We start from the raw sequence: 13,544 nt of genomic DNA on the forward strand, positions 1-13,544 counted from the left end.
ATTACTCTCCCTTCTGGAACGGAACATGGTTTCTGCTCCTCTCTGCTTCAACCACGTCTTCTGCAGCTCTAACACTAGTGAATGCTCCAAGTCCCCTGAAGGGAACCTGCTGTTCTCTCACGCCAGTCCACTGCCTTGCTGGTCAAGAGACTCCTGAGATGTGCATCTGCCATCTAAACCTAAGTTTGTGTACTTGTTTTTCCCTATGATATGTTTTTGTACTCTTTAGTGGCTGTGGCATCTTGTACATGTTATTATATTGTTAATCTATTTTTTTTTAAAAAAAACTATTTAGTGTGTTCAACACATCAGAAAGTGTTACCTCATTACATTCTAGGAAGTAGATGGCATATATTAACAAATGGCAGAGGGATGTTCTATTAAGAGCAAAAGGCGAAAGACAGCTGGGGACATGTGGGGGGATCTTGGACCAGTCAGGAGGTATCTTCTTGGAATTTGGCTTTTTGATTTGGATGCACAACTTTGATTTGGATGCCCACATAGGAATTTCTTGGCTTATGAATCCTGCCAGCCTTCAGCCCTTGCTGTAGAGAAAAGAGTTAGAGGTATGACTATCATGATGACAGAAAATTATTGCCTATCAAAAGGAAGACCCCCTGGTAGAACATACTTCACTTGGTCTAAGAATACAGCATGCTTGATTCTTAAACATTCAGGTACTGACATTCTGCAACACTAGCACCCCATGGCAAACTTATCTCAAACAAGCTGCTCTAAGCCACAGATCTTTTGCACGTTGTCCATACATCTGAAGTCATAGCCCACTTCACTCTCAAACTTGAGAAGCATCACAAACATAAGGTAGATAGTCCACTGACATTTCTACCTTCCCTTGACTAGGTGAATAGCTTCATCCCACAGTGACTCAGGGTGAGATTCCTTGAAGCAATTTTTTGATCGCTCCTAAAACAGAAATGCTAAGCTAAGGACTGTTGAGGTCATGCAATAAATAGGTTAGTAAAACTACCTTGTATCATCATAATCATCTGTGAGGGAGCAGAGAGGAAAGAGCTGCTTTGTGGCCACCTTGCAAGAGCTGAATCACAGACTCTTCCTATTCATCATAAACTATTCATCACTAATTGATGCTGTCAACATTCAGTACTTATTGGATTGACATGACTGGAACAGAACAGGCACGACTATCCATTATAAGCTAAGCCCTTCTCCCACTTGTGCTTTTCCACTTGAAATGGCTTTTTTAAAGCAAATTTTCTCCTTGCTCAGGTTACTTTTGAACCCTCACCAAGAGAAAAATGGTGTTAAAAAAGCAGTTTCATTCAAACATAAAGCTACCTTATACCGAGTCAGACCATTGGTCCGTCAACCTCAGTACTGTCTACACTGACTGGCAGTAGCTCTCCAGGAATGCAGACAGGGCTCTCTCCCAGCCCTACCCAGAGATGCCAGGGATTGAACCTGAGACCTTCTGCATGTAAGGCAGATGCTCTACTATGGACCTTGCCCTTCAGGAAGAAAAGCACGGATGTGGGGAGGGCTGCCTCCCATTCTACATGATAAATCCTCCAAGCCTCTGCATGCTGATTTATTTATTTATTTGCTTCCACTCCCTCAACTGCAATCTAGCAGCAGCCAATCTAGCAGCCAACAGCAGAGACAAAGAGAGAGAGATGGGAGGGTGGTCCATTGTCATCAGCTCTGTTGATAGACTAGCTCCATTTGGCTCCTCCACCCCCCCCAGCTATTTTCACTCAAGCTGGGCATTATAAGAACCACCATGTAATTCTGTTTGTTTTCATCATCTTTCCTCACCACTTTTTCCTTTTGGGTCTCTGATTGTAATCTAAGCTTGAAAATAGGGACGGACTTGTTCACTACTCCTCACGTGTAAGGCACTCTAGAACCCTCTTTGGTGAAAAAGTAAAAATGCTTTACATAAGTAAATAAATTCAGCTGCAGAACAAGCTCTGCACATGGGTAACTGCAGTAGTCACATCTAGTTTAGCCCCTAGAAAAGTAAGAATAGTTTCTGGCTTTTAAAAATTATTACATGTATACCCCACATTTCTAACAAGGTGGCTTTACAGTCAAACAATAACATCTCAGTAAAAGAACAAAACAGTAACGCTAAAGCCTGAAAAATGGATTAGAACAGCAGATTAAAAATAAACCCAGCCAGCAGCAACAGCAATTAAATCCAAACCAATTTCAAAACTCTGAAAAGGCCTGCTTCATTACATACCTAAAAGCAGTTTGTGATAGGAGGCACGTTCAACCTCACAGGAGGGTGTTTTACATCTTCAGTGCCAGTACTGAGAAGGCCCTCTCCCATGGACCCGCATGCCATCTCTCTGATGGTAACAGAATCCAAAGAAGAGTATAGGAATTAAAACAAGTTCCTGGCAGATTCATGGCACAGTGATGTTTTCTAATACATTCTTTTAGAATGGACTAAAGTTGTTCTTTAGCAGGGAATGTCATCTCTGAGGTTCGCAGTTACCCAAGAACTACCTTAAAATGGAAATGGACTGCCTTCAAGTCGAACCCGACTTATGGTGACCCTATGAATAGGGTTTTTCACGGTAAGCAGTATTCAGAGGTGGTTTACCATTGCCTTCCTCTGAGGCTGAGAGGCAGTGACTGGCCCAAGGTCACCCAGTGAGCTTCATGGCTGTGTGGGGATTCGAACCCTGGTCTCCCAGGTCATAGTCGAACACTCTAACCACTATGCCACACTGGCTCTCTAAGTTAACCAAACCCATAATTCAGAGCACATATTCAAAACAGGAGAAGAAAAACAGAATGTCAACCGCAAAATTCAAATTTCAGCAATTCCAGAAATAGAAGATTGAGTGAATGACTGGGGATGGGGGGATCACTGTTAAGTCAAAGGAGAAGAATTTGACTATTTAAACCACAATCCTGAGAAACAGAGGTGATGGATTAACAAGGTTATTGTTCATCCTGTTCAATGGGAACCAAGTGAAACTCACTCACTCAGAAGCTAAGTGAAACTAACTTGCTCTGATCCATTTAATAGCTTTCTGCCTAGCCCAATGAAATCTATGGGGGTGGTTGCTTATAAAAAATTTAAAACACAATTTATGACAAAGACTGCTTGCAAATGGCCTGCATGGTGAACAGAGTAAAATATCCTATGTCTTTTCCCATATTCTCTGCTAGTGTAGCTGGGCAAAAGTCACTCCAGAACACACTGCAGAAAAATGGTTGTTCTTTCTACATAAAGCTTCTTTCCCATGACTCTGCAGAAGCAGTTGACAATGACACTGCCAATTAACACAAACAAAAGGTGCATTTGTGCAAACTGCTTCTTAACTAGCCAGTTTTTCAGTCAGATAACAAGCAGTGCCCAAGCACAGCTCTTTAAAATGTGGAAAGAAGCAGAGCTACAGTTTTGAATTATCAGGCATAAAAGGTCATTCCTACAGATACATTCAGTGTTACTAATGTCTAGCCTTGTGGTGTAAACAGAGCTGAAAGCAACAAACATTTTCATTTAACTAAATGGATAAGAATACACATTCCAGTTGAATACTTTTCAAAACCAAGTTTTCAAAAGTGTTAATTAGTGTGCCAAATAACTGCAGCAAGAGAGTGTGGGGTAAAAAACATTTGTGAATATAGGCAACCTACAAGCCTTCTGAAACCAGGGTTGAAGCCTTGCCCTGTTCAAAAACTACAAGCGGGTATGACAGACTCCCATTGCCTCATGGACAAGAAGTGGGGAAAAAGGGTGTCTGGGACTGTCAGAAAGATGCAAAGAGAGAGAAGTTCCTACCCTTTGGCATCTAACAATAGAAGCATGCAACTTTACTTACGTAACTGGGCATAAAGGCACCACCCTCCTATTGGTTAAGTGCCCACAAGGTAACTACTCTCAAAATGCATTTATGAGTCAGCTTTCCAGCATTCCTTTCCCTCCTGTTATGGTTATTCAGACAGCAACAGGGGAGGGGGGAGAAGAAAAAGGGCTAGAGGAAAAGTATAGGAGTAGGCTGCAATAAGGTAAAAATGCAAGAAGGCAAAACAAAAAAGCAGTATGAAAAGGGGAAATCTCTAGAATCACCTGCTTCCAGCAGAATTTTTTTTTAAAACAGCCCCACATTGTGGTTAGCCCCACAGAAACTTCAGCATTAAAGCATGACTTGAGCCTTGATATAAATAAATATTAAATTACACAGGAATTCCATAGATAATGTTGGTGAGTAGTTTACACTTTGTTATGTCTGGAAAACATTCTCCAAGAATGACAAAAAGTATAAAGTTATTGGGTGAGATCCAATTGTGGGAGCCAGCTAGTGCAACACCATTCTGCTAATAGGAATCCCATTCCTAGAGTTGCAAAAGAGCCAAATCCAATGGGTTGTTTAGGCTGGCAAATGTGTTGTGTTGTATTAACTTACCATGTACTGTTTTGTACTGTTATTTATTTATCTATTACATTTATATACCGCCCCATAGCTGAAGCTCTCTGGGCGGTTTGCAGCAATTAAAAACAATAAAAACAAATATACAAATTTAAAAACACAAAAAACAATTTAAAAACACAATTTTAAAAAAACATTTAAAAAAAATTAAAAACACATGCCAAAATGCCTAGGAGAACTTGACCTGGTGCCGAAAAGATAACAGTGTGGGCACCAGGCACACCTCATCAGGGAGATCATTCCATAATTTGGGGGTCACCACTGAGAAGGCCCTCTCCCTTGTTGCCAGACTCTGAGCTTCCCTCGTAGTAGGCACCCGGAAGAGGGCTTTAGATGTTGAGTGTAGTGTATGGGTGGGTTTGTATCGGGAGAGGCGTTCCATCAGGTATTGTGGTCCCAAGCCATGTAAGGCTTTATAGGTTAAAACCAGCACCTTAAATTGAGCTTGGAAACATACAGGCAGCCAATGCAAGCGGGCCAGAATCAGTTTTATATGTTCGAACCGTCTGGTCCCTGTTACCAATCTGGCTGCTGCATTTTGCACAAGCTGCAGCTTCTGAACCGTCTTCAAAGGCAGCCCCACATAGAGCACATTGCAGTAATCTAGCTTGGAGGTTACCAGAGCATGGACAATTGAAGCCAGGTTATTCCTGTCCAGATAGGGGCATAGCTGGGCCACCAACCAAAGTTTGTAGAAGGCACTCCGTGCCACTGAGGCTACCTGAACCTCAAGTGACAGAGATGGCTGTAGGAGAACCCCCAAGCTACGAACCTGCTCCTTCAGGGGGAGTGCAACCCCATCTAGGACAGGTTGGACATTCACCATCCGGTCAGAAGAACCACCCACTAACAGCATCTCAGTCTTGTCTGGATTGAGCCTCAGTTTATTAGCCCTCATCCAGTCCATTGTTGCAGCCAGGCACCGGTTCAGCACATTGACAGCCTCACTGAAGAAGATGAAAAGGAGAAATAGAGCTGCATGTCATCAGCATACTGATGGCAGCGCACTCCAAAGCTCCAGATGACTGCACCCAACGGTTTCATGTAGATGTTGAACAGCATGGGGGACAGAACTGACCCCTGCAGAACCCCCTACTGGAGAGTCCAGGGTGCTGAGCAATGTTCTCCAAGCACCACCTTCTGGAGCCGACCCACCAAGTAGGAGCGGAAGCACCGCCATGCAGTCCCTCCCACTCCCAACTTAGCCAGTCTTCCCAGAAGAATACCATGGTCGATCGTATCAAAAGCCGCTGAGAGATCAAAGAGAATCAACAGTCACACTCCCTGTCTCTCTCCTGACAGAGGTCATCATACAGGGCAACCAAGGCTGTTTCCGTGCCAAAACCAGGCCTGAAACCCGACTGAAATGGATCCAGATAATCGGTCTCATCCAAGAGTGTCTGGAGCTGGCCTGCAACCACTCATTCAAGGACCTTGCCCAGGAATGTTATGCTGCTTCTGCTTCATCTATGAAAATAGCTTGCACAACAATGCCAACTCTCCCCACCTTGCACTAATGTTATGCAGGATCTTGCCCATTGGACATAACAAATACTGCAAAATAACATCCACCTGAGAAACCATTTGACAAGAAACGGTAAATTAAAATGTATTATTAACAAATTAGTACCAGATACTTCCTGAATCAACTCCACATATACATACCACATACAGCTGATAAAGCTGTGCACACATAGCTCCAGTCAGATATCCCCAATAGCATGAATCAGTTTTTTGGATGTGGGAATTACGTTTAGCTTTCTATTTCCTGTCTAATCTAACAGTCTATGCACATTAATATGATTAAATATCACGTGCGTAACCCCTGCCTGTGCTCAAATCCTCATCCAGCGAAGGGAAGCACATGCAGAGGTGTGGCTCATAAATGGATTGGGGTACCTAAATCCATTCTTGGATTACATGAACAAAAAGAGGATGAAAAAGACTGGAACACACTTGGCAAATGAAATATTATATACACACCAAGAAAATTAAAGACATTGAGAGTTCCTTAATGAATCAAGGCACAAAATGATTTTACACCTCAGAGGCTAGTGGGGATGGGTGAGAAGATTTCAAGGGGGAAATTGTGTGGTAAAGTTTGTTGGGCTATTGATAGTGTATTGGAGGGACAGGGGTCTTATAGTACTTTCTCAAAATATTCAAGCCAAGATTTTGATGAGCTTTTAATGCAAAGGGAATTCTAGTTATGACTCAGGCACTAAGAAAGCTGCTTTATATACCTTTAATTATCAAACATGGAGCACTGATTATGCAATCTGAAATAATATGGACTTTTGTTTTCTAATGACACTAATGTATTTAAAATATTTATGTTTAGGCAAGCCTTTGCTACTGTTTTAATTGTCTTTTACATGTTTTGATTACTTGTTTTTAACTGCTTTTATTGATAATTTTAATGTTTCTTATAACCTATTCAGAGGTTTTCTTACAATCAGGTAGTATACAAATTTTATTAAAATAATAATAAATACATGTACACTAGGAATATCTATTCTGGACCATTAAGCTTAGGAGAAGACTCTGAACATCTAATCACAGACAAAAAAGTAAGTTGTTGGAATTATCTTTTGTATTTTTTATTTTTTAAGAACACTTGATTTATGAAAATGACCTTTCTGCTTTTGCCTCCATTAATTTAACTGGGGTGCTAACCTCCAAGGCCAATGATACTTTGATCACTTGAGCAGGCAGAATGAGGAATGAAGTGGGAGTAAAGGTAATGGGTGGGATGCCTGGGATACAACAGAGACAGAAAGCAAGCAGCAAAGAAAGGTAAGAGAAGACGTAGACTGAAGAAGACTGGGGAAGATTGTACAAAAGGAAATAAATGTTTTTATACTCTTGCAAAGAAATAGCTGGAGGTGGGAAAGAAAAATCACATCAATTCACAGTATCAGCATTTTATGGAGAACCATTCCTCCCCTATCCTTGCAATTTACAGAGCAAAAATGGCTTTAAAGAATCCAACATATGACTCAAGGGGGCAAGGGGAGAGAACACTTCCAAACGTTCAGACTGCATTTTCTTCTTGAACCAAGAAAGCATACTAAACTGAATGAGCATTACTGTGATAAGTCCTAGAGCAGTGGTTCCCAAACTTTTTCCCCCAAGGATCACTTGAAAATTGCTGATGGTCTTGATAGATCACCCAATTATTTTTCTGCCTGTTGCAGCAATTGCACTAGATGCTGTATGATGTTTAACAGTCTTTTTACAAACATGCCATGGACCACCTGAATGAAGCTTGTGGACCACTGATGGCCCACAGACCACAGTTGGGAACCCTGACCTAGAGAAACAGGTATCAATTGCTTTGTTTTCAAGCACAGTGTTTCACTTATGGTCTGCATGGTGCAGAGTGCTGCAAAGGTGAGGATGTTGAACTAATGGCTTCATGGATTTACATTTCTACAATAGATTGCTTTTCTGTAAGCAGTGGAAGTGAAGACTAAAATGTCTAGCCTAGCATTAATGCATGGAACAGCAGTGAAGACAACAAGCAAAGGTGTGTGTGGGGGGAAGAGAACGCATTTGCCATTGTTTACACAAACACTTCAAGCTTCAAGCAGATATGGCAACAGTTGTGAACTAAAATAGAAAACATATACAAAACTTGAGTACAGTGCTCCAAAATTTTCTAATTGCTACGTTATACAGTCCAAATAAAACATGGCAATTTTTTCTGACACCTTAAAATTCATATTGAGGCGAACAAAGAAATGTTACACAAGGAATGCAATATTCCACCACTAGGCACATTAGCCAAGCCTCAGCCCTACATCACCTTGCAAATATTACCTCTGGTGAAAGGGTAGCATAAGGGCTGCTTTTACAGCTTAACGACTACCTTACTACTTCAAAGGTTTCTGCCATTCCATCCAGCATGCCCACATTGCTGCCCTATAATTTTAACTAATCACACCAGCTTCATTTTCATGCATTTCCACCCTTCTTTCATGGGTTATACTTGTGCTTACTTGCCCTTGGCATCTATTTTGAGGAACAACTTAATATTTAAGTACTTTAGAAATGTAATGCATTCAGCCACATGGTGCATTTTCAGTATTTACTGGAAATAATGTAAATATCAAGTCCTAAAGCAGCATCGTAATATAGCAGAGAGCTATTAACATTTTCCCATGTAAAAGTTTAGAACTCTTGAATGATGAAGTGTAACAACTCAGGGAAGCTAGTGAGTGCTACAGATATCACACATTGTATAAGAAATAACTGAGCCTTTAATCAGTTTCAGGTGCATTGCAGTTGCATTCAACAAAATATGGACAAAATATAACCACCTTTCTAGCCTATCAGATTCCCACTGTGCATGCGGTGTAAAAACTTTTTATAGATATATTAAGCCATTTTAAATTCAAAACAAGATCTTCTAGCTCATCCAGAGAATTATATATTTCCCTATTTTAAGTACTGTATCCTGAAAATGAAATATTGCACGTCAAAGCCACAAATATATGAAATTTCAGGGAAGACCTCACTTTAAACACAACAGGCAGTATTTTTTTTTTTGCATCCTCACCACGAACGACTCTGGGAAACACCTATGAAAAGCATTAATCGAGCACCACTGATAAGAAAGAGAAGCTGAAAATACTCTTCACTGTACAACTTTGTGGTGGTGGAACATATGAGCAAAGATTTTTGTTGCACTTTAGAGGAAAGATGTAATAAAAATATGAACACAAAAACAATAAGAGAATGTCTGCCTTATCTTGCATGTAATGGGATACACATAATGTACCAACTAACTCTTTTTATAGTGTGAGGCAAGCAAGCCTCAGATTATCATCTCCAAGATCTAAACTGCTGCAAGATCTGCCTCTTACTTGTACTATGAAAGAACTGCATCATGACAATGTCATCATAGTTGCACAACATTCCAGCTAGTAATTTGGAATACCTCCTTGTTTGGGTAAGTTATATATTGGTCCAAACTCTTAATTTCACCCATAATCAGGTTCATGACCTGATGCCAACACTAAATCCTAGGGATCAGTCATTATGATCTCAGCCAAGGATGTGGGGCAGCAAGTGATTCTCACATCTGCAACACCAGCTAATCCAACATATTGATTTACCAGAAACTGTTCAACACAGCAAGAGTTTGCTGAAGACCAAATCAAAGTAATCAAACCTCCACTGCAGCAGGATTAAATAGTAAGGTCCACAAGGCAGTCATTGGAACTTTCAGATTTAAGACAATTTGCTCTTGCCAACTTAAGAACACAAGAGCAGCCTTGTTGGATCAGGCCAAATGCCCATCTAATCCACTACTGTACTGTTCTCACAGTAGCCAAACAGATGCTTATGGAAATCCCACAAGCAGACCCTGAGTGCAACAGCACCCTCCCCACCTGTGATTCCCAGCAACTGGTATTCAAAGGCATACCGCCTCCGGGAAGACTTATCCTCCATGAAAACTTCAGGGGGTCTAAATTAGTTTAACTTTAACTAGTCTGTGAACCAGACAGTTAATAAATTCAGGATGTATTCCCAAAATCTACAGTTCTACCCAAATTCAACAGATTAATTCTGAGGTTAGAGTTCTACAGCTTTTGATCTATAGATTAGAAGCTTATCAGAACAGCCCCAGTACTTTCAAACTCTCATTAATGGAGATGGTTGACAACCAGAGTTCTGCAAAGCTTCAGAAGCCTGTCCACTTCTCACTAAGGGAACTTTCTGTAGCATTACAATTCTCCCTCACTGTGACCTATCAATGAACGAACTAAGCAAACTGTCTTGCTACAAATGCCTTTCCTTGTGTTGAAGAAGAAGCAGCAGCTTCCAAAGAACAGATGTCGCTGATGGGATACGAATGTAATTTTAAGTTTCTTTGAAGACTCCACTAGGGCCTGCTTATTAAAGAGAGAGAAAATGAAGCTATTGGGATGTATTCCTCTCGTTCCTCTAGCCAGTCTACGCTCACACACACCCCTCCCTCCTTGGAGTAGTTTCAAACCAGCATGTTAGAAGCAGCCAGAAGAAACGTTGCCTGGCTGCCTGCTCGAGAAAGATCCCGCTGTGTTCAGCCTGAATGGCACCGAGCAATTGCCGGGCTTGTGTTTAATGAGGGAGGGAGGGAGGGAGGGAGGGAAAGCCGCTAACTGTTGTGGCGGCGGCGGGTGCAAAACCAAGGAGATGGAGAGAGGGATGGAAATCTCTTTTTGGACGCAGAGGGACTTGACACCAAACGGCTGGCATGAGAGAGAAAACGCGCGCGTGCCTCTCAGGGCGGCTTCGTGGCTTCCCTCCAACACCTCGGGGGGACACAAAGAAGCCCCCAACCACTCTCCCCCGTGCGGACAGGCGCTCTCTCGTTTACACACACACGAGCCGCAGAGCTCACGCTTTCTGCCAGGCGTTACTCCTGCCTCTACCTTGCTAGAGGAGAGTGAAGGGCGTACGTGTGTGCAAGCAAGCCCCTCAAAGGCCCCCCCTCGACGAGGGCTGACTGGTCACACATTTCTCACACACTCAGTCTCTCACCTACCCCTCCTTTTTCCAGGATGAAAAAGTGGGGCGAGCCCCGCGCGGGACAACGGTGGGTGCATCCCTCCCGGCCTCCGCTTGCCTCGCCGAGGCAGGCAAAGAGCACGGACTGGCGAGTAGAGGCGACCTAACCAGACTCCCCCACCTCCTCAGTCCCCACACACTCACTCACCGAGAAGCAGGAGGACCCGGACCCCCCGCGCCATCTCCGCGGCCATCTCCCGGGCTCTGCCCCGCTTTCTCCTTCGGCTGCGCCCGCCCTGGCCACCTCCGGCCCTGGCACCCGCTCTCACTCCATGCTGCTCAGAAAAAAGGAACAGCACAAATCTCTTCACCCGGGCCGGCCCAGCCGCCTAAGCCAACCACGCTCCGCCCCTCGCACACCCGGGACAAGGAGGAGCTTCCGGCCCCGGGAGGAGCATCCCCCCCTCCGTGCGAGGCAGGCCGGAACCGATTCCCCCACTCGCCTCCTGCTTACTTTTTACCTCGCCTTCCAAATTACCTGCCCGGCTGCCGAGCGACCCCTGCTGGGCTTGGCGGGGCTTTCTGGGCAGGAGGCCCGAAGCGAGTTTTTACCTCACAGCGCACAAAAAAGTGTCCCAGACTCTTATCAAGTTTAATATAAGATACTCTAAACATCCTTCTTCAACCCTCTCTTCCCGTCGAGTCAGGGTCCATTCACACGGCTTTCTTTCTGATAGCAACGGGGGGGGATCTTACCTATTCCACCTACCTGAATCTGAGGAGGAGGTTGTGCGTGCTTGGGCCGCTAGGGAATTGGTTTCTGGCACACCATTGTAAATGCTGGAAAAGCTGAGATCTTTCCTGTGATCAAAGTGGAAGCCAACGTGCACAGACTTTTCTTGCCGGCACCGTTGGGTGAACAGGCAAAGTTGTGGTTGTGTTCTTGCCTTACCAGATTCCCCGGCAGCACATATACTGTAATTCCATTGCATGGTTGCCAAAAGAGTAGTTGTGAGGTAAATTTGAGGTGACTGATTTCCCGGCAGGATAGCAGATACAATCACCTAACTTAAAAGTTTCACCATGTGCCAAATTCAGACACAGATCCTCTCAGCCTCCATACTGGTAGAAGTTAAGGCTATAAGGGGCTACTAGCCATGATGGCTAGGTTCTATTTCTGCTGTCAGAAGCATTATGTGGCTGAATACCTGTTGCCAGAAATCACAAGTGGGGAGAGTGCTATTGCACTCAGGTTCTGCTTTCAGGCTTCTCATGGGCAACTGGTTGGCCATTGTGTGAACAGGATGCTGGACTAGATGGACAGGGGCCTGATCCAGCAAGCTCTTACTATGTTCTTCTACTCATCCCAACTTAATAGCATTAATCAACTCCAATAAATTATTCTTCTGAATACATCTGAATACTTCTTTATCTTCAGGGCTTTTTTATGACAGAGTAATCACACCTCTTTTCTTTTTTTGCTGCCCATGGCAGCCATTTTGTGCTAGCTCCAATGGCACTTTTATCCAGATATGAATACTGGCACCTCATATTTTATGAAAAAAGCACTACATCTACTAATATTTTTTTCAGAGTGGCACTCATCCTGCCTCTTGGCAATCTCTCTTAGGCCTATCACAAAACTATTACTTCTTTACCAAGCAAAACATATAAAAACTTATTGAGGTATCATTGCTTGGCTTTAAGAACCTTCCTTATGAGGAAAATTAAGAAAATGTACATCTGTGTACATACGTATGAAAACATAACAGAAGTAAAGCAAGCATATCTGAATAACTCTTACAACCCTATCCTAAACATGTTAACTCAGACGTAAGTTTTACTGAGGTAAGTGGGACAATATTTGGTGAGCGTGCTTAGGATGGTAGCCTAGAAGAATACAACAGAATTTGCCTTTGTTCATGGGAACAGCTCCTCAGACAAACTTGAGTGTCTAAGGCACTGAAGGTATCCTCAGGTCATTCTTCCCTGGAAAGACCGAGGAACTGTGTCTTTAAAATAGGGTGGTTGAGACCTTGAAAAATAAGAGTGTTTGACTAGAGTTTGTAACCAGGATGAATTAAAGTACAGTAGCTTCTTTGGGGAAGGAAACCACAAGCCCTCAGGGAAGTAATAAAGAAGTTTGTTCCTCTCACTTATCCTGATAACTAACTTACCAGATGTCTTGACTCAAACCCTGACAATAGTATCTCTGGTCCATACACTTTTAGTTTAGCCAACCAGGGTTCCCAAATAAGTAAAATCTGAAGTTCAAAACTGGTAAGCTCATTATCTGTTGCTGGACAAAGTTCAAATCTGCCTGAGGATATTAGATCATCATGGGACAAGTTTTCGTATGCTACACTCTTTCATCAGTTGAACACTCCTGCCATATAGTAGGCTTGTTAATCCCTAAGGTTGCACAGAACATTTTGTCTGTATTTATTCCATCCTGCTTATTATCTGAGACTGTCTATAAACAGTATCTACAACCTACCCTAACATTTACATTATTGTTAAATTCATGTCACACCAATATGGGTGGATTTTAGCCTGAAGGACATGACATTGCAGTCCTCTTCTTAGAGGATACTTTACAGGGGACTGCTAAAGCCA

At 42.8% G+C, this 13,544-nt stretch overlaps 1 protein-coding gene across 2 annotated transcripts in view; it reads right to left on the reverse strand.

Moving 5' to 3' along the window:
- Positions 1–11,993, reverse strand: part of PTK7 (protein tyrosine kinase 7 (inactive)) — a 134,277-nt gene extending 122,284 nt beyond the window's left edge. Inside the window, exon 1 of one of the 2 annotated variants that reach the window (XM_061625464.1) lies at positions 11,698–11,993. In XM_061625464.1, the coding sequence (XP_061481448.1) occupies positions 11,698–11,920 (223 nt within the window). In that variant the 5' untranslated portion in view covers positions 11,921–11,993. Of the gene's footprint in view, positions 1–11,136; positions 11,436–11,697 lie in introns of those variants that run through there. The other variant, XM_061625465.1, reaches the window with a different exon arrangement.
- Between the last annotated feature and the right edge of the window lie 1,551 nt (positions 11,994–13,544).

This window comes from Rhineura floridana, chromosome 4, assembly GCF_030035675.1.
Source record: "Rhineura floridana isolate rRhiFlo1 chromosome 4, rRhiFlo1.hap2, whole genome shotgun sequence".
NCBI classification, from domain to species: Eukaryota; Metazoa; Chordata; class Lepidosauria; order Squamata; family Rhineuridae; genus Rhineura; species Rhineura floridana.